At 53.3% G+C, this 21,245-nt stretch overlaps 1 protein-coding gene across 2 annotated transcripts in view; it reads left to right on the top strand.

The window, feature by feature from the left end:
- Window positions 1-2,071: 2,071 nt before the first annotated feature.
- Coro2b (coronin 2B) overlaps window positions 2,072-21,245 on the top strand; it is a 108,136-nt gene continuing 88,962 nt past the window's right edge. Inside the window, exon 1 of one of the 2 annotated variants that reach the window (XM_057766742.1) lies at window positions 2,072-2,751. In XM_057766742.1, the coding sequence (XP_057622725.1) occupies window positions 2,737-2,751 (15 nt within the window). In that variant the 5' untranslated portion in view covers window positions 2,072-2,736. Of the gene's footprint in view, window positions 2,752-2,997; window positions 3,349-21,245 lie in introns of those variants that run through there. The other variant, XM_057766743.1, reaches the window with a different exon arrangement.

Below are 21,245 nucleotides of genomic sequence, written 5' to 3'. Positions count from 1 at the left end.
AATCTGGGATCGGAAGTGAGCCGGTGATGGGTGTTGGTTGCTGGTGTTCTTGGCTTGTCCATCAATGGTTCCTAGTACCTGGAGTACCTGGCAAGGATGAATCCATCTTCCTGCCTTAAGGCTTGCCGACTCAAGACTACCTGTCCCAACATGGAATCGGAATCCTTCTGATAGTGGCCAGCTGGCTGCTGGGAAATGTTTTCATGGGTCTAGTTTACATTACTTCCACTGGTGGAACATTTATTTTGTTCGAATTGTGTGTGTGTGTGTGTGTGTGCGTGTTGCTAGTAATAAAACCTGGAGCCCTAGGTGAGTATTCTGTCGTTGAGATGCACCTTGTCTTTGCGTGTGTATGTATGCATGTGTTCAGGATAGCCCGAAGTCAACACTGGGTGTCTTTCTCACTCATTCTCTGCCTTTATTAGTGTTGGTACTGAGACAGGCTCTCTCACTGAGCCCAGGGCTCATTGGTTAGCTAGACTGGCTGGCCTGCAAGCTCTTGGGTTCCTCTTATTTCCAACTGCCCCACACAGGGGTTACAGGTGTGCATTGCCATTCCCAGCTGGGGATTTGAACTCAGATCCTCATGCTGGCATGGCAAACACTTTACCAACCAAGGCAATCTACCCAGCTCCTCTACAACAACGTCCTTGATTTGTACCTGGTGACATTAAATATCCTGGAGCTTTATGCATACTCATCAAGCATTCTATCATTGAGATTCTCTCTCTCTCTCTCTCTCTCTCTCTCTCGTGTATATGTGTGTGTATGTGTGTGTACATGTTTGTGATGGCCAGAACTCAACATTATGTATCTTTTTGTTGTGTTTATTTGTTTGTTTCTTTTCTTTTCTTTTGTTTTTCCAGACAGTGTTTCTTTGTGTAGCCTTGCCTATCTTGGAACTAGCTCTGTAGACCAGGCTGGCCTCGAACTCACAGAGATATATCTGCCTCTACCTCACAAGTGCTGGGATTAAAGGCATATGCCACCACTGCCCAGTTAATATTTGGGTACCTTTATTTTTGTTATTGTTGAGACAAGGTCTCTATTGTGTGCCCCAGCACATGCAGGAAGAGAAGGTACTGCCACAACACATGGAAGAAACTCAGACCCTCTGAACTAAGTGTATTAGCACACAGATCTATGGTTGGAGCGTCAGGTAAGGGTGACAGAGATGGGATGCAGTAGGACAGGCACAGAGGATGAGGTGGGCATTCCTGGGGCAGGAGTGAGGCAGTAAAGCCTTGAGGTCTCACATGACCACACCTAGGAGTGGTCTGGCCCAGAGCCAATGCCTGAGGCTGGAGGCTGTGTCTACTTTCCCTAGAGACCTAGGAAGTTGCTGCAAGAGCCCTGGAGGCTGGACGGGAGTTCATATCCCTCCCAAGACACATAAGAGGTGTGACGATGGCAACAGCTATGGAGGAACCCTGTCGCTCACAGGCTCAAGTTCTTCTGTCACTGTGTGATCCCGGGAAAGTTATTCCCAAATCTGCTTAGTCTTTAACCAAATGGTTGTATTTAGGGCTGCAAACGAAAAAAAAAAGATAGAATAGAAAAGAAAAGAAAAAGAAAAGCCAACAAAACAAAAAACCCAAAAGCATGTAAATAAAAACAACATCAGATCTATGGCAAAACCCTTCACTGATGTTGGTCACTGTGTAACTACAGTACTGGTCCAGAAGCACAGCTGGGGGCTGGGGCAAGCATCCCACTTCCCTGTTCCTGTACCCCCAGGGCAGGTGGCGGCTCACGTGTGGCCTGAGTCTGGCTGTTCCGGTGCTGAGAAGAAACTCTGGGAGCAGGTGGCACACTTCAGAACCCCGAGAGAAGTGCCCCAAAAACTTGCTTCCTCCTCCCTCTTCTATGGTTGCAGCACCTTCTTATCTGTTTAAACCGGTTCTGCCTAGCTAGCTGCGTGGCCATATTCAGGCAATTGTACTTCAACTTTCTGCAGCGCCTGAAGAGTGCAGGTGACCCGGCCAGGATTCGCGCAGCACAGCGGCACCTGTCGTCTCCCCAAACAGTGCTGTGGACACTTCTGAGGAGGGTCGGCCCTGTCCCTCCTCTAGAGGGCTCCCTGGGTGTCCCTAACTGTAGAACACAGGGTCTGCAAAGGGGGCTTCTAAGAAGCTTGCCACCAAGTGGAGAGCCGCAGGAGAGTCTGGTGGACCAGCCTGGCCCTATGCCCCTATCCAAGTCACTTTCCACTCAGGTCCAGTCTCTTCCTATGTAACGTGGACCACGTTGGCCTTGGGGCGAGCTCATCTCTGAGGCAGCGGGTGGACTTTCGGAACCTCCAGGGGGCGACCCGACCTGGGAAGGCGTCTCGGCCGTGCGCCTCGCCCGTCCAGCGTGTGACTTCACCCAGCGTCCGGAGCCAACGCGGCACAGAGGGCCGGGTTGCCGCCCACGCCCACCCGACTGCAGGTGCCAGGAGTCCGAGGGGGCCGCGCCTGGACGCGCGGTGCTGGGGACCGCCAGGCGTCCGGACTGCACTCCCGCCTCTGCCTCCGCCTTCTCTTTGTAGCGAGTCCCCGGTCGGTCCTCCCCGCCCCCCGCGCGGCCCGCCGCCCGCCTTTCTTCCTGCCTCGCCTTCCTGCGGCGCGGCGGCCTCATCTATTATAGATGCTCGGCCGCGGCTGACATCAGCCAGCGGCCTCCCGAGCGCGCGGTCCCCAGCTCGGCCCAGCCGCCTACCACCGCCCGCGCCCGGCCCCGCCGCCCGCTTTCTGCATGACTGTCACAAAGGTAAGCAGCGCAGATCATCGCCGCGCTGGGTACCCGCGGACGCTGCAGCCCCTGTGGCCCGGTCTGAGGGGCGCAGGAAGGGATCCCGCGCACGCTCTGACTCCCAGGAGTCGCTCAGTCCCCGGGGGGACTGCAGGATGCTGGGAGGGGATGCTCCTTCGCCGATGCCCTGGGCGGTGTGAACCACATCCCTGCGCGCCCAGGGACTGCATTTTTAACCCTTGTGGAAGATGCTGCAGTTTTAACCCCTGGAGAACTGCTTTGGGCTGGCGGGCGCACTGGATGTCTGTCCCTCAGTGTCACGCGTGAGGACTTAGGGCCCACATGCTGATGATGTAGGGATAGGCTGGCCATCCTGGCCAGGCTCGCAAGGGGAGCTGCACCCCACCTGCCCTCATCTGCTGTGTACCCCAGGAGCCCGTGCCCCACTCCAAAGCTACTCCGTGGAGGCGCTGCAAGATCCCTGGGTAGCTGCCAGGGATAGGGAACGTTCTGCTGCATCTGGGCGGGAGGGCAGGAGTGGATCAGGGAAGAGAAGGAAGGCATCCTGGCCTGCCCCACATTGAAGGAAGTTCTGGAGCTCGTCATGGGAAGCAGGTTTGTTAAAGAACTTTGTGGAATGTCTTCCTTGTCATAGGAAGGACAGAGTTAAGAAGAAAGCCGGTTGGGTCAGTGGGATGAGCCCAGAGGCTAAGACAGACTTGACCTCATCTCTACAGAGAGGGTTAGGCCTTCTCTGGGCTTCGGTTTCCTCTTGTGCCACCAGAGAGTGATAAGATGGGCCTTGGTGGTGATGGACAAACTAGTGAAGACAATGAACTGTACTCTTCCCAGGCTCTGTCCCAGTTCAGACCTCACATCCTGGCGGTGGGCTTGCCCTTGGCTTTGGCTGCGCACTTAACCATCCATACACCTCAGGCCATACTCCACTTTTTGTCCAGCTGGAGAGGAGGAAGCCAGGCAAGACCGGGCCGCCTACTGTGGTCAGAGTCAGACGTGGGGTGTCCATTCTAGATCCTTCTAAGAAGCCACATGCCCTAGGGACATGCTCACCCCGGCTTGGACCCTATGTCAGACCTAGTCAACCCCTCAGTGCTGGGACTTGGGAGCATTATGTGAACGTGAGTCTGAGGACTGGGGGTGCCTCTGTCAAGATTCTGTATCAAGTGGTAGGATGCTTGACATTTTAAAATTAATACAATTGCCGTAAGGTCGAGGGCTTGTTATTGAGGTTGTGCATGCCAAAGTGGCAGGCAGGTGGGGGCTGAAGAGTAATACACGGGCCTGGGTGGGGGTATAAGCGCTGGGCTGGTAACTATAGCACCGAGGATTGACTCAGCACCCTCTCCTGTCTATGTACATAGTTCAGATAACTTTACTCCCCGTGTCTAAAACTACTTAACCGAGGAAGAAGCAGAGGCTCAGAGAGGTGAGGTGGCTCACCTAAGGTCACAGGGCAAATATATGGCAGGATTGGGATTTACCCTCAAGTCTGTCTGAGTCCCCAAGTTAGAGAGCTTCCTATTGCTCTGAACTATTGAACCTCCTGGGACTACGAGACTTTCATGGCAGAGGGACACTGTCTGGGTACCTGCACCCTGGGCAGGAATGGAACAGGAAGATAATGTGGGGACCTCTTAGCCCACTGTCAGATCTTGCCTTTAGGTGCACAAGGATTATTTTCTAACACTTGACACCTCTCTGCCCAGCCCCCAGCAAGTCCTTCTGTGTGTCTCTCTTGTCTCCTGCTCAAACCAGTGTGGCTTTGGTTTAAGCCAGATCAGAGGATTAAATAAAATCCCCATTTTAACCCTGTCTTCTCTCTGCTCCAGCCCTGCCCAGCGCAGGGAAGCCTGCTGAACATGGCCCGAGAGTTAGAAGGCATAGCCTCTAGTCCTAGGTTGGCCACTCACTGGCAATATGACCTTGGACCAGTTCTTTCTCTCCTCAGGCCTCTAGCAAGAGCTGGTTCCAGTGAGCCACATCCTCTATGCTGGAAAGGAGCACTTGGGATTCTGTCATCTGGGGGTGGTCCAGTTACTCACAGACTGAAAAGGGGAATCCAGCAGAGAATGTGAGAGACGGGATCACTGTAGGGTGAGAGTGACTAGAGGTGATCCCTAGTTATCCTGATCCAGGTAAAGAGTCACGGTGTCCCTCCATGTCCCTGGCAGAGTCCTCTGGGCTAATGCTTGGTGGAGGTCATAGGTTCTGAGCTCTCAGAAGGACTTGGCAAGTAAAGAGGACAAAAGCAGGCAGTAAGTCGCTAGACTGTCAGTGGCACTTCCTAACTGGAGCTGAGCCTCAGTTTCCCACTTACCACTCTGTCTTTCCGATGTTTCCAAGCCCTTTCCTCGTGGGGAGCCACTGTATCAAAAGCCTGGGGAGCTGTGGAGGGATACCTGCCCTAATTGACACCTGTGCCAATAGTGACACAGCCATGCTGTGACCTTCTAGGCTGGTGGCATGTTAGAAGATCTTTGTTATGATGTTCAGCTCTACTGAGTGTGTTTTAGCAAACTACCCTAATTTCTTTATGGAATGGGAGGGGGGCAAAGAAGAAATGTGGTAGAGGGAAGGACCAGGTGCAGCTTCCCAACCTGTAAACACCTGTCAAGGCCCTACCTCTTGTGCCTCTAAAAAACCAAGCCCCTGGGTGACAGCTCAGAGGCTGTTTCCTGGTGGCAGGAGCTCCAGACCACAATCACGCTCAGGTTTTCGTGCCTGCCCTTCCCAGTGTTTTATCTTGATCCAGTCCTTCACATGTGCTTCACATGTGCTGTGCCGGTATTGCTCGCCTACCTTGCAACATCTGAACTGCTGTAAGATGGAAGATCAGAGCACAGAAAGCAGAATCGTGTGCAAAGTACAAGTTCCTGGGCTGGAAGAAAAGTCTGTGCACTGCACGTAGGCGTCTCACTGATCAGTCCCTCTGGCCTGATCCCTTACCTGGCTTTTGACTGAGATAAGACTGGAGGTGGGTTTGTAGGTCTATGAAGGGTCCCTTCCACCGGCTGGTCTTGTTTATTTTCCTATATGCCATGTGGAGTTAGAGGCTTGTGAGTTTAGTGTTTTGAGGCTCTGAGACTAACTTGGAGATCACAATGTACCCCATGTGGCAGGAACTAGCTGTCCATGAGCAGGACCTAGAGGTGAGCGTGTGAGCAGAGGTGACCCTCTAAGGTATCCACCTCCTATCTGAACGGTGATTCCAGGAAAGGGGGTAGCATTGCCACCACATCCGTGCCTTTCTTTGTGGGCCGGCCTTCTCCCTCCTGCCTTAATCGTAGCCTCAGCCTGTTTACAGGAGCCCCTGGCTGCCACTGAAAGCGAAGGGGCCAAGGATGGCATCGCCCTGCCCGGGAAACAGAGTTTGGCAAACATCAGATGTCTCCTGGACATCTGTGGAATCACCAGAGGAGAGCAAAACGTTGGAGACGTCAAACATCCTACGCTTTCCTTGAAAAATGAGGGGCCCAAGATCCTGGGAGCACAGGCCATGACCTGCTCCGGCCATGGGCAGCCCAGGGCTAGAGGGCTGAAAGCTGGTCTTTCAGATCCTGAATGGCCTCTCTCCTTGTGGAGTTACTATGCAAAGGGGACCGCAGGCAGCCTGAATGGAAGTGTTGAGCTGGATTCTAGTCACCTTCCACAATCAGCATTCCATGTTTGCACTGCTGGGATCTGGATCTCTCTCTGCTGCACCACCTCCTCTTCCTCCAGTGCGTGGGAGTGCATGCACGCATGTGTGCTAAGGTAGTGATGGAGTCTCACTGTCAGGGTGGCCTGGGTCCCAACAGCCCATCCCTACGTCCTCTCTTCTGCCTACTTCTAACTGGGAAGGGGGTGTGAGCTGCAGGTCACAAACCTAGTCCAATGGCCCTGAAGTGCCAGAGAAGTCCCAGATCTCCATCCCACAGGCCCTCCTGTCTTCTCTTGCCTCCTGTCCTGCTTCCAGGTATCCTTTGGTGCAGTAAGGTGTATGGCTCAACCACTTAGCATGCACTCAGCCCTCAGGCTCAGAATACCTGCCCGAACTGACCAGGCCATGGCTAGTTACCAGGGACACAGAAAACACCAGCCACAGCCCCTACCCTCAGAAGAACAGAGTTGGAAGAAGGGATGGAATAGAGTCTCAAGTTAGATCTGGAGCCTGCGTGGGTAGCAGTCAGGAGCAGTCAATCCTGCCTGCATGCTGTAAGCACTCAATAAATGCAGGCTCCTTCCTTCTTCTCTCTCTCCCTCCCTCCCTCCTTCCCCTCTCTGCCTCAGGGTGGTAAAACCCATTCTCTAGAAAAGCTGTTAGATTCTTTGTTCATACTAGGTCCAGAGGCCCTGTGTTCGCAAATGGGAGACTTCACCCCTGGCACCTGTGGTCACTCTTAGAGACGGAGACGTTAGGGAAGGGCTGTGAAGTCAGTGCAGACCTGAGCTTTGCCAGTTAGGAGCATGGCTGCTGGCAGGGCCCCTGGCCTGGCAGCATCAGGACTGGAGTCTCAGGAATGGAGTGAGTTTTTCCACTGCTCTTGGGCAGACACAGCCCCAGTCAGCACCGCTGCAGCCACCTCTGCCAGCAGAGTCTCGGCTCCTGGCACCAGGGCAGCTAGTGACGGATTTGCATCTGCCTGGCCCACAGAGCTTGTTGTGCTGTCCAGAAGATGAGGCAATGGGCAGGCTCCCGTGTGCCCAGCACTGCTCCTTCCCCCTTCTGAGAGTAGCTATACTGACTGCCCTGAGCTTACTAGGTGGCCTCTGGGGACCCAGGCCCCAGCTTCAGAACAGCCTGGAGCCAGGGCAGCTGGGAGCAGCTGGCACAGGGTAGGCAGGCTTTGCCAGGACAGGACAGATGCAAAGCCAGTGGCTGCCACATGAGAAGGAGCTGTTTAGAATGAGCCTCCTTTTGTGGATCTGGAGTGGCACCAGCTGCTCAGGGGCACGAAAGAGTGGGGGAGGGGGAGCTGCCACTAGCCCTTCCCTCTTTCTCTCACCCCTGTAGAGGCCCCTGGAGGGACTTGGTAATCAGTTTCTGGCCTGGTCCTTCGTTCTAATTAATTAAGGAAGCTGTGGGGTTTGCTGGGGACTCAGTTTACAGAGTGTTTGCATGAGCTACGGCCCTGAATCCTTAGGCCTTCTGCACTGGAGAGTCGCCTAGGTTTAAGGATGAGTAAACAGAGCCTTGAGGGGGGAGAGGTCACCACACCCTAGTCGCAGAGCTGATGTGGGTCAGAGGCAGCCGCAAGCCCAGATCTGGCTTGCAAGCTCAGCCTTTCCAGTCTCATCTTGATAGTTACCATCCTTCAACATTAACCATCATCCCGGTGGTACCAGGTGTGTGGCCTGGGCACATGTGAGCGTACAGACCGCGTGGAACTGAGAGATGAGTGTACTGCCTGTTCTAAGGACAGAGGGCATCTTGTCAGCACATGGTTTCTGACTCGAGGCTACTTGGACTCTGCTGCCTGCTGGGTCATAACAGCCACTGTCATCTGCACATTCATCTCCCTTCCCCTGACACTGAGACTGAAGACTTTGGTCCAGGCCTGAGCCCCATCCAGAGGTGGCCTGCCCTTCCAGATGGTTCCTGCTGATGAGGGGTGCCGGTGGCATGGAGAAGAATGCAGGCCCTGAGGTCAGATAGATGGTCTCTCTCCTTTACTTGTTCTGCATTCCTGGGCAAGCTACCTTAGCTCTCGGAAAATGCTTCCCCTCTAGTAGTCGAGACTGGTGACAGGAACGATTATTGTTAACCTGAGGAAGCCTGTCCTTGTGAAGTACTTAGCACACGCCTGGCAGTGAGTGTTGGTATAGCAGGAAGGAAGAAAATTAACTACCATCCCAGAGGCTGTGAAATCAGCAGCTTGGTGGGGGGGGGCGGCTGGAGCAGCCTCCATTCTGCCCTGCTCCCTCTAGGGGGGCTCAGGAAGTGGCATGAGCTGTGTTAAGAATGAAGAGAAGGAGCCGGGCGTTGGTGGCGCATGCCTTTAATCCCAGCACTTGGGAGGCAGAGGCAGACGGATCTCTGTGAGTTCGAGGCCAGTCTGGTCTACAAAGGGAGTTCCAGGACAGGCTCCAAAGCTACAGAGAAACCCTGTCTCGAAAAAACCAAAAAAAAAAAAAAAGAAAAAAGAAAAATAAAGAAAAATAAATGAATGAAGAGAAGGTAGCAGGTGAAACGGGGGTCACCTAGGGGTGGGCGAGAGGCGCAAGGGTCAGGATGGGCAGATGTCTGGATCTGGACTCTAATATCGCTGGTGACTTTCCCCGTGCACCACAGGGAGAAGTGTGGAATACGGGAATCAGATCGTTTCATCTAGGAAGCCGTGCAGCAGCAGGATGCTTTGCTTCTCCCCGCTTTCCAGATGACAAATCCAGCCCTCAAAGTAGTCTGCAGTCAGGCAGAGTAGAGGATGGCCCAGATGTGGGCCTCCTAGCCATGGCTTCCTTCCCTCCCCTGCCCAAGAGTCGACACTGGGAGAGTGGCCCCAGGCTGACCAGGGGATATGGACCATGGCATGGCCAGTCACACTGGCTCTGTCCCTAGAGCCTTCCTGGACTCCAAGGAGGGCAGTGGTCACGCTGGCCCCAGGCTGCAAAGTGAGATCATCTGTTTCCAGATGAACTCTGGAAAAAGGCGAGTTGGCTTTGGCAGAGAATTCCCTGCCTTCCATCTCCAGGGAGCTCAGTCATGACAGTTTGTGTTCGTTCAGCTTTTCTTATTATCCAGAGTGGGCCTTGGACTTTTAAGTGGACCTATAGGGAAATGTCTGCAGGTGTTTGAAGACCGCTGCTCTGCAGCTGAGCATCCCCACAGCTGGAGTATCAAGCAGGTAGGAGCTAGACACAGCACACACACCACAGGCTTAACCGCACTGGGACCTGTGAGGACAAGGGCTCACACCCAGGGGGGCTCTGGTCACACAGAGACAAAGGCAAGAGAAAATTCCCACTCAGGAAGGTTCCGAGAGACCCCAGGTTCAGAGTTAACTCCAGGGAAGCCCACGGTCATAGGATCAAGCTCCCTGAACCTGTGGACCCCAGAGAAACGTTGGAGGGTTAGGAATGGTCCTGTCTGTCCCTTCATGAGTGCTGCTGTGTTAGGAAGCAGCTCTCGGCTTTTCTCTGGGTGTAGATTCCGGTTTTCAAGTGACTCACCACTCAGCACAGTAAGAGAGGTAGCTAACACTCCCAAAGTGCCTAGATATGTCTAGTGTGCGTGTGCGTGTGCGTGTGTGTGTGTGTGTGTGTGTGTGTGTGTGTGTGTGTGAGAGAGAGAGAGAGAGAGAGAGAGAGAGAGAGAGAGAGAGAGAGAGAACATGCACATGGTGTACTGGCCTGGAGCTCACTGATTCGCATGTAGCTGGCCAGCAAGGCCCAGTGACCCTTCCATCTCTGCCTCCCTAGCCGAGGGATTAAATTAAAACAGTGTGCCACCACACTGGGATCCAACCCAAGACTTCATATTTGCAAGGCAAGCATCTTACAGACTGATTTGTCACCCTCGCCCACACTAAAAGTATTTTAAGAGGGGCCAAGGGTATAGCTCACTGATGGAGCACTTGCCCAGCAATGACAAGGCCTGGGTTCCAGTCCTAGCACTGCCTGAAATCAGTTTTCATTCTTAGTTTATTAATCTTTATGGAAACCTTTGAGGTCTGTGCTATTATTAATCTTCTTCCTATAGTTGCAGAAACTGAGACCAGTGAAGAGAGAGAGATAGCTAAGGACACACAGCAAGACCTTGGCTCAGCCCGACTCCAGGGCATTTAGTATCACTACTGTCAGGCAAGGTGGCGCCAAGCCCAGAGCATGGCCAGAGAAGAGAGCATGAGGCAGAAGATCTAGGTCTTGTCTTTGCTTCTGTTCTTTACTGTGAGGTGTTGGGCTAGGTCCTCCATCTCTAAGTGCCCATTCTCTGAGTATCCTCTTTCTGTAACATGTAAGTTACATGCTCTGCAGATGTCATAGGAGATGATCTATCGTGTTGGTTTTTTTTTTGTGCCCCTTCCCCGCATGCCAGTATCTCACAGTCTGCAGAGCTATAGCAGTCTCAGCCACAGCTAACTCTCTGCTCCCCTACTGCAGTCCTGACCAGAACTGATTCATAATCTGTGGGCGGAAAGGAAGCTCTTCCAAACAGTCCCTGTCCCTGCTCCGTGCAGACGAGAAGCTGTTGTTCTTTCTCCCTGTTTGGTCGATTTGTGCCGCTTCAATATGCTTGGGGCATGCAGAATGCCTGTGAGACAACTGTGTTATGAGTCTGTGAAGAGAAGGCTCGGGCGGTGGAGTGTTTGCATAAGCGTGAGGACCTGAGTTGGGATCTGGAAGCTGCTGGGGTTGCCGGGACATGGGAAAGCTACTGGGAAGGAAGGGGACAGGACCTTGCTCCCGAGTCTTCCTCTTGTGTTGCTCTGCTGACCACATGAAAGTCCCCTTTATGGACTCCCCGGTGAAAGTGGGGCTTGTGGAGAAGGGGATTTCTGCAGATCTGAGGACTTTATTGTTGTCTTCCAAAGATCCTGTGTCTTCTTTCCTGTTATAACGGTCTCTGGGAACAAACCCAAGTTATTATGGGTTGAGATTACTTTGGGGCCTGAGCTAGCCCTTTCTTTCAGAATCCTGGAGCACGTGAATTTCTCAGCCCTTGGAGCTCTAAGATGCCTGGAATCCAATATTCCAGCCAGAAGGTAGAGCCCCATACATGGTGTGTGCTGCTAATTTCCCCTTTTCTTTTCTTTCTTTCTTTAATTTTTTAAGACATGATTTCAGGGCTAGCCTCAAACTCACTGCATAGCTAGGGATGACTTTGAACTCTTGACTCTGCCTCTGCCTCTTGACTGTTAGGATTACCAGCATCCACTCCCACACCCATTTTACACAGTGCTAGGAGCTGAAACCAAGTCTTCGTGAGTTCGTGAGTGCCAGGCAAGTACCCTACACACTGGACTACACCCCCAGCAGCATGCTGACTTCTGAGCATTCGCTCTGGCTCCCTGTCTTAACTGTGAGCCTGCTGAGGTCACAGGCTTGTCCCTCTCGGCACCTCTCACAGCATCTACCAAGGGCCATGTGCTTTAGCAAGGGTGTGTGATGTCCCTGGAACAAGACCCGAGCAAACCCAAGCCACTGACCAACTGCTGCTGCCGGGGCTCAGCTCTCATGGCTGGAGACCCAAGGTCTTTAGGAGCCAGAGGGGTACTGAAGGCAGATAGGGATGTTACCCACCCTCACCACCCAGAAGCTTTGCTTGAGGGGGCCTGGGGGAGAATATAGCTCTGTGGGATGAGGGTCCCTGTCCTCCGATTAGTAAGCTTCAGTTAAGCAGGAGTTTCTCAGCTTCTTGTGCTTGCCTGAAGCTAACAGTTCAAGGACTGATGGAGTGTGGAAAGTTCCAGAATCTTGAGACTTAGAGAACTCGTCCTGAATTGGAGGGGGCCCCCTGAGTGGAGAGGCTTGGTTCCCCAGGGGACTAGCCAAGAGAGCTCTGTCGTGAGGCCTGGTTCTGGCGGTGACAGAGCTAGGAGGAGCTCTTCCCTACCAACAGCCTGGAATTATGGAGGCCTGGCAGCTGCCAGCTCTACATGCCAGGCTGTCACTGTGGCCTCTGCTGTCCCCGTTGGAAGCCTCTTCCTGGTGCACTGGGCTCTGGCCAGCTCTCCCTCCTTTTATCATTGAGGCCCTGGGTTGGGAGCCTGGGTTGCTAAGAGCTTTTCTCTGGCCAGCCCCTATCACCAGTTTGAGGAGATTCTCAGCCAAGTTATGGCTGAAACTCTAATTTGAGCAAGAGAAAGAGAAGATGGGGGAGGGGAAGGAATGGGTCCTCGAGAGCAGTGAACAAAGCTACCCCTGTGGGGCCAGGGAGGACAATCTTGCTGGAGTTGCCTGGAACTGGGACTGTGTGGGCCTTGGTTTTCGGTAAAAGAGTGGGAAGAAGTGGTCCCTCAGGCCTGCCCCTCTGCTGTGCACTATGGGGCTACTACCTCATGCACCCCACAACTCTGCGTTGATCCATAGTTTTCAGTTGGGGCAGCTGAGTCTCCAGGAAGGTACATAAAACTGTGAACACCCTGGCTCATGTAGTAGGGACGGGTAGAAGGAAAAACGTTGGGATGCTGGCTGCATAACCTCAGGCATCTACAGAAGCATTAAGGACCACAGCCTGGCTGTGAATGGTAGATAATGGATGGTACCCTGGCCCTTCTTTTCTGGATGTGCTTTCTCCAGCCTCCAGCTTAGACCAACTTTAGAGTGCAGTCCCTTTGGGACTTTTAGTTTTTGTTGTTGATTTAAGACAGGTTTTCATGAAGCCCAAGTTAGCCTTGAATCTACTATACATCCCCAGGATAACCTTGAACTCCTAACCCTCCTGCCTTCACCTCCCCAGCACTGGGATTATAGGTATGCACCACCATGCTGTGCTTTTATTTTGTTGTTGTTGTTGTTTAAATGCATTTCTGGGGATCAAACCCAGAGCCTTGCTCATGCCAGGCAGGCACTCTGTCAACTGAGCTCCATTGCTGGACCCCTTTGGGCCTTTAGATGTTGTAAGTCCCTTGGAAGGTAACCTTTCAACCGCTGTCATTTTCTAGGCCTGGCCTTCAGAACAGGGGCCTGAAGTACTGAAAAGTCAGCAGAGATCCTTGAGGGAAAAGCCAGGTAGGGTGAGCGCCAGTGTCTAGGACTGAGCCAGTTCTGAAGGGAGGGGGAGGGCAGGGGAGGGAACAACACAGCCAGCTTCTCTAGCCAGCTCTGACCTGGTCACCTTCCTACCCCCTGCAAACACGGAGAGGCTTGGGGTCAGTTAGAACACACTTGCAAAGATTTGCAAACTAGGCTGCCCTGGGAATATCTACAGGGTTGAACCATAGCTCTGTGTCTCTGTAGGGAGACCAGGCCATTCAGAAGAATGCATGGCTGCAGGGGTGCTGGGGAAGAGGGTGTCCGGCAGGGTATAGAGAACAGAGATAGGGAGATCTGCTCAGAATTACGGTGCTCTTAGGAGTGGGCTGGAAAGGTGGAACAGTGTCTGGAGGAGGAAGCCTGGCTCTGCCTTCAAGGATGCTCAAGGTGAGGACAGGTGAGGGGCAGAAGACATTCCAGAAGGGAGGTGTGAGCAGCAGTGTGGGAGGGGGACAAACTTAGTTCACTGTGGGTCAGACCAGAGCTGGGAGCTACTGGGTGGGAGGATGAGCCGGGAGGTTGAACCATGGCAGGGAGGCAAGGCGGAGCCAGAGCCATGGGACTCTGAATTCCCAGTCTTACAGAAGTAGACCATGACCCTGGTTGCACTTCTGGAGGGCGTGCCTCTTCCTGTGTTGCCCTGGAGACAGAGAATAAGCAGACACTCCCAGCACCTGCCCCCTTTCCTGAGGATAGCTCTGAGCAGGCCACTCCGTGACACTGTCCTCCATCCTAGACCTTAAGATGGTAGATGCAGAGGAAGCTGGGTAAGGCCCATCTCCTTCCAGGAAGACATAGCCAGAGCCACCATGACAAGGCCGTGTGGGGTCCAGGGGATCCTGCCTAAATCCTGCCCTCACTCCCTGTGTGACCTTGGGCCAATTCCTCCTGCCAAGACTCAGTTTCCTCATCTGTCCCCTGGTGGGTTCAGGAGTGACTTGAACCCTACTGCTGTCCCACTGTGACCCTCGCTTACCCTCCTCTCCTCCCCGAGCTCCCAGACTCTGAAGGCTGCATCTCTTTCTGAACATGTCCTCCAATGCACACACCTCATCCTTCCTCATTCTGGGAGGACCGCAGGAGACTTCAGGCAGAGAGGCAAAGTTCAAGTCCTGTCACCTATTGCCCTGGGCCTGAGAAAAGGTATTCCTCTGTTGAGTCTTATTGAGGCTTATTGCTGCATGGTAGGTACCCTGGTGCCCATGATACACAGGGAGGGCATCTTCCCAGCCAGGGTCTTGCCTGGTTGTGCTCCTCTGACTCCTTCATTCAGCAACGAGGCTCTTCTCTGATGCGATTCTAACTCACTTTCAATGGTACCCAGGAGTATGAGGTCATACACAGAATCTTCTGGATCGATAGTGGTGACATGAATGTACATATGTACAAACATCCACTGCTCCATCACTCCGCACATGTAGGGTTTGTGCACTAGGGCACACTACATACATGTTACATAGAAAATGTGGAAAAGCATAGGCAGAAGAAACCAACCTTCTCTGGGACACTGCTTTGTGTTCCAGAGAACCCAAATCTGGGATCGGGGGAGCAGGTGTGGGGTCTGCACTGGGACCTTAGAAGTGCAGGACCAGCAGTGACTCCTTGTCATCGCTGGCCATGATTTCAGCCCTAGCTGGTGCTCACTTGGCTGGGTCTGACCCCTGCCTCTGGGGCTGCCTTGTGGACCTGCACCCGGACGTTGCTTGATTCTCTGTTGGTTCTCCGGTGACCAGCTCGAAGTTGTTTAGAGTTTTGCCAACTGTTCAGTCGTTGATCCTCCCCATCCCCTGACATCTCAGGGATCTCAGGGAGGTGACCTGCGTGACAGTATGCTTCCTAGAGATCCCTTCCAGGCCTAGCGGTGGCCCTTAGACAGCTGGTGACACAGGAGCTGCAGATGGCTCTCTAGGGACAATGTGATGAAGGAGAATGCCATAGGAGAAGTTCCCGGATGGTGGTGGCCGAGAGCCACAAGGAGAAGGGGAGAGGAACAAGGCACTGCTGGTGATCAAGTAAGGTTTGCTGGAGGTGACAGTGGCACACAGAAAACACACACACACTCACACACACACACACACTCACACACACACACACACACACACACACACACACACTCACACACACACACACACACATTCTTCCAGAAGTCTGTTGGAATGGAAAGGACTGGTTTGAGTGAGGGGGAAGCTATGGAAGAAGAACACTGGCTTCTAGGGAGTGTGGAGCAGACAGCCCTGAGCTTGGGATGCAGGGTGGGGCTGGATGGGAGCACAGGAAATAACCATCTGAAAATCAGAATCACATTGGCAACAGGAGCCTCTGAATATTCCAGATCCCAAAATAATGTGCCCCACAAAACTCAAAAGCTGGGATAAATAAACAAAAGGAGCTGGTGCAGGGCACCCTTGGGGAGTTTGAGCTTCGCATAGTTCTCCTGTGGGTGGTGCCTTTCTGTGGGGGAATCTGGCGTCCCTGCAGGGGTGACTGAAGTGTCCCCAAGAACAACAGACACGGCAGACTCTGTCCTCCTGGCAGGTCGTGGGGAGGGGTGCTTCTGACAGGGATTGAACTCTGGACTCCAGCTCACTGTGGATCACACCCCCACGAGCAGCTTCAGCAGGAAGGGCCCATTTCCTGCCGTCCCCTGTCCCACAGGACCCTGGGGGCTCTGCAGTGCTGGGGGTGGGGAGTCCTGCGTGGGAGAGACACCCTGTTTCTGAGTTAGCCACAGTAGATCAAAAGCAGGTCTGTTTGTTTGTGCTGTCTGAATGTTTACAGGAAGATGAGAAAGTAGCTATGTTTATTGAACATATCCTCCAGGGCAGAAGCCAAGGGAAAGGCGGCTTCCGGTGTCTCGGCAAGCGATGGTATGATTGGTCTGGGTTTTAAGCCAAGCAGAGGCTGAGCTTTTGGAGGAAGGAGTGAGAATTCTGAAGAGTCCAGAGCATCATCTCGTCCTTCCAGGCTCCAGAAAGCCTTTCCTGGTGACTTCAAACAGTAACTGGAATCTTAGCCTGCCTTCAATCTGAACTCTACCTCTATTATGTTGAGTGAACATGGGCAATTTACTTAACCTCTCTGGGCCTTTGTTTCCAATTTTGAAAGGAGGGAGTTACCAATTCAGTTCTATCTGCTCCTTATGAGTGTTTGGAGGGTCAGAAGGATTCTGGTGTGGCCAGGCACACGGAAGATTTATTGCACTGTGCCAAGTACCATTTATGCAAGGTTTAAAGCCAATAAAAGGACTGAAGGAAGTGCAGAGCCCAGGTGAGCCTATAGGGTCAGGGCAGAGGGTGTGCCCCCTTGACACAGGCACTACCCTGCCTCAGCGGCTGGAACAAAGGGCCTCTTCCTTCTTTAGGTAGACTTCCACATCCCTTGTCCCTGAGAATGCTGGCAGGATTTCCTCCCAGGAAGGGGATCTGTGGTCCGGTTTACATCCCCCGGGGAGCTGCGGAAACCAAGAAGTAAGGTAGCAATTCCTCCTGACAGTGGGCTGGGCTAGTCTTCAGAGGGGAAAGCCTGGGGCTCCAGGCCAGGCGGCATGACAGAGTCAACTCGGCTGCCACTCACGAGAGGGGCCCAGAGCTCTCTGTCTGCCCTGGGGTGCTGCATCCTGTGTCTCTGGGACACTCCTGGGCTGAAGCTCAGTCTCATGAGCGGAGCCTGCTACCCCTGCTCCCGGGGTGGGTTGTGTACCCGGTATAGTTCATCACAGCTGCCTTCCTCAGAGCAATCAAGGCTACACACAAACCTGCACCCAGGGAACACCTGCTGTATGCCAGCCTTCGCTCTGCCTCAGAGGGGAAAGGCCCATCCAGCTTTTAAGGAAATGGAACTCTTGTTTGGGAAGTGAGCAGCCAAACAGACACGAGGATATATGTGAGCGAGCACTGAGGGGGAGCCCTGAGGACTGAGGGGACCCGTAGAGGGGACCTGCTCAAGCTCTGGGAGAGGGGAGGCACCGAGGAGCCCTGGTGGCCGGGAAGATGGAAGGTTGGTGGTGGCTGGGTGGGCGGTAGTGGAGGTCCGTCTAGAAAGGGAAACGACGCAATCAAGCTTGGAGCCGGCAGCGTTCCTCACTAAGGGTGTGTTGGACCAGCAAATGTTCTAGAAAATGGGACACGTCTATCTACCCTGTGATCAAAACAGAAAAGGTCCCTGCTCTCAAAAACAGGCTCAGGAGGGTGGGGAGACCGTACTGAGCACAAATAACATCCCATCCATTGGAAGTAAATGACATTAAGAATAAACGTGGCCAGGCAAGGGCCGGAGTGACGGAGCAGCCTTGGTGAGAGTGGAAGAAAGAAAGAGAAGGGTGGAGCATGGGAAATCTGAAGACTCTCTGACTGAGTGGCCAGCTGGAAGGCTGGGAAGGGCCTGCCTGCCTGCCACAGACATAACATGGCCCCTGGGGGTAATACCAGAAGCCTGGGTCAGAAAGGAGGCTGAGGAGGAAGTACTGTCTTCTCTGGTGACTGACTGAGAGCTGTGGGAGGACTGGGGGGGGGGGAGATGAGGCTGGAGCTCACCATGTTTACCCAGCAGTCATGGTGAGCCGTGAGGGTACAGGTCAGGCCACAGCTATGGAAAGAGATGCAATCAGGAGATAACGTGAATGCTGGGGATTAGGTGGGACTAAGAGCACTGCCAGGTGACATCCAGGGTATCTCCAAACATTTGGAATCCTGGCATCACTTGCCCAGACTTGCTGTGGCCCATGGATCCAGTCAGTAGCTTCGCCTGTCACCTCTCCTGTCCTGAGCCTTCTTCAAACTGGGCCATATGTTCCCGCTGGGCCAGCTGTGCTCAAGATGTCCTCAGGGTCGCCTTCCCTTGTCTCCCAGCCTCCGCTCATTAGTATTTTTGGTCAGAAGCAGCTCTCTCTCTTTTTCTTCCCTGTGGGGAATTGGAGCTCTGGTTGGTTCAAATTGAGTACTGCAAAGAGCAATTAAGTCACAAACTTCTCGGTCAAGGAGATGAGACAGGAAGGAAGAGTTTGCTGCTCGCTAGGCCTCTGGGCACAGGCTTTCTGGGCTGGCCTGGTTTGGGGACTCAGGTGGTGGAGATACTGTGAATTTAAATCTGTCAGGAGCGCTGGGAGTGGGGGTGGGTGGGCTGAGAAGCAAGAGGCTTCCCCCATTTTTCACTCTGCCACAGCCTGCGTGGAGCCCTCCACCTGGGTCTCTTAGCACCCTGCCCACAGCCTGTAAACATGACCTATCGTGTGAAGGGGCACACTGAGGCTCAGAGAGGCTAGGTCACATAGCAGACAGAGATGGCTCCACATTCTGTCACGTGTCTTAGGACATTTGCCTTTAGCCAATAACATCTCCAGTTTGCTGCTTCCCTCCCATCTCCGAAGGAAAGAAAAGGAAAAGCCCTCACAAACAAACCATCCTGTTGCCATGGAGCTAAGCGGTGTCACCAGAGTGACTGTGGTAAAGCCTGGCAGAGAGAAGACGGCTCAGGAAAAACTCCAGCTTCTGTCCCCATCCCTGCTCCCCATTCCCAGTCAGCACAGTGTGTCCCATGGCTCAGAGGCAGCTGGCCAGTTTCAGAGCCATTGTGGTAGGCCCCACACCAGGTGCAAGCTGGCCAGGTGGGAGGCGTGAGGGCTGGAAGTCTGCCGGCTTGGCATACCAGCTCACTCCTCTGCACGGTCCAGAGGCTATGCTCTGGAAAGTTCCACCTTCCAGAAGCTAACCGGTTGGTGCCCTGGAGAGGTGGGCACCTGGTAACTCGCACACTTCCTGTTCTGGAGCACCCCCCCGCCACTCCACCCAGTCCTCCCATTTGACAAGAGCTGACATTTCTGCTCTTTCTCCCCTCTATGTGGGCTCATTGTTGGGTGCTCCTGAGGGAACAAACAGGTCTGTGTGGAGATGAGTGACGCTCAAGAGGAGCTTTTGCAGAAGGAATCATGTTCCGAGGAGGGTTTCTGGGACCTGAAGGGAGGATTTCCTTCTAGGGAAGCTGGTGGGGGGACCGAAGTTAGGGTAGCCACGCATGGGTCCACCAGGGAGGGCCTGACTGGATTGGAGGAGCAGGAAGAAGAGCAGGGATGTGCCGCCAGCATCCTTCTTCACAAAACCACGAACCTGGACATTGGATACCTTCCGTCTCTGGCCATGCCACCCCTTAACTTCTGTTCCTGCTGGCCTCGAACTCAGTCCAACCGTCTCTGCTCCCTTTCTACTGGAGATGCCGCCTAATCTCATCTTTTATGACCTGCTCGAAGGAGCCTTCTGCTTGCTTCTTCTCTGGACTCTGGCCTCACGCCACTGCCAGGGTGAGATAGTTGTATTAGAATGTGTCTCACTTTTACTGTCGTAGCGTGAGCTCTGAGGCCTGCAGCAGGGAGTGAGGGATGCACAGGCTGTGCTCGCTCTATGCCCTGCAATGCCCAATTAGAGCAGCGGTTCTCAACCTTCCTGTGCTGCAACCCTTTAAGACAGGCCTCACGCTGTGATGACTCTCAACTTAAGGTTATTTTCATTGCTACTGTTATGAATCGTTATAAAAATATCTACTATACGAGATATCTTATATGCACCTCCTGTGAAAGGGTTGGACAGCTCCCTTAAAGGGGTCACCACCGGTTGAGAACCACTGCTCTAGAGGGTACAGAATACAGCCCCTACCCAGGAAAGGAAGCATCTAGGATAAATAGGGGCCTTATTCTTTACTCTCCTCTTGCCCAGACTGAGGCAGGGTTGCTCTGGAACAATTCTGAGGGAGAAGTGTTCCCCAGAGCAGCTCAGTTCTCTGGTCCTAGAGAGGCAGGCCCTGGTGACCCCATGACAATAGACGCTCTTAGGCTCAGCCCTCCCCTGGGAGACTGCCATATGCCTTCCGGACATCCGGGTCCCATTATGCCACAACTCAAAAATCCATCTTGTCTAATTGTGCTCCAGGCCTGAGTGAATTCAGAGACTATTAGCAAGGCTCTGGGGGGCCCCAGGTCTCCATGACAACAGAGGATGCATCCTAATGAACTAGGTCCTTGGAGACTGGCTGGGGGTTGGGGGTCCCTTGCCTGTGTCTTTGTGTGAACTGCTTTTGCTGTCTCTGCTTCCGAGACAGACCCCCATGAGAAGGAACACAGAGCTGGGGAGAGGACACTGAGACAAACCACGAATGGTCCATGGCGGTATGTCCCTGTACCGCACAGAAGGAAGAATCTTCTAGCTGATCCCATGGCTGCTGCCAAAGATTTCTTCAACCTACAAACAAACAGTTCTTCATCTAAAGTGCAAATGCACATGCATATACAGACATACAACACACACGCACATATGTATGCATGCATACATATACATATTTGCGCACATACGTAATGCACCCCCACACATATACATGTGCATACCCATATGCATACTTGCATGTCCACACATGCATGTGTCCATATGCATGTATACACACACAACACTCCAAACTCTAAGAGCTTAAGTACCACTTTTTCTGCAGCTCCTTTCCTAACATGAGTGTTGTTCCTTGACTCTTGGCTACCTCCGCCAGGTAGCTCCCCTTGGAGGGACTGTCTCTCCTACTTCTAGGATGACCCTTGGCTAACTCATACCCCAGGGCCCTCTTGTAGCCCAGTCCCAGGCCTGCACCTCACAAAGGACACACTATTTCTTTGCCATGGGGTGACAGCTCTCCAGTATGGGTCTTTCTCTCTCCCTGAGGGCTCGTTCAGCTGGTGAACGGGTTTGCAGTGTTCCCCTTCGGAGCCCGGAGTGCGACTGTTGATACGGTTCCTGGGGACTCTACAGACACTGCTGCCTCTCATGGCAGTCATGACGGTCCCCAGA

Source organism: Chionomys nivalis, chromosome 4 (assembly GCF_950005125.1).
Source record: "Chionomys nivalis chromosome 4, mChiNiv1.1, whole genome shotgun sequence".
NCBI classification, from domain to species: Eukaryota; Metazoa; Chordata; class Mammalia; order Rodentia; family Cricetidae; genus Chionomys; species Chionomys nivalis.
Note: the sequence above shows the minus strand (reverse complement) of the source record. Positions and strands in the feature narration are given on the sequence as shown.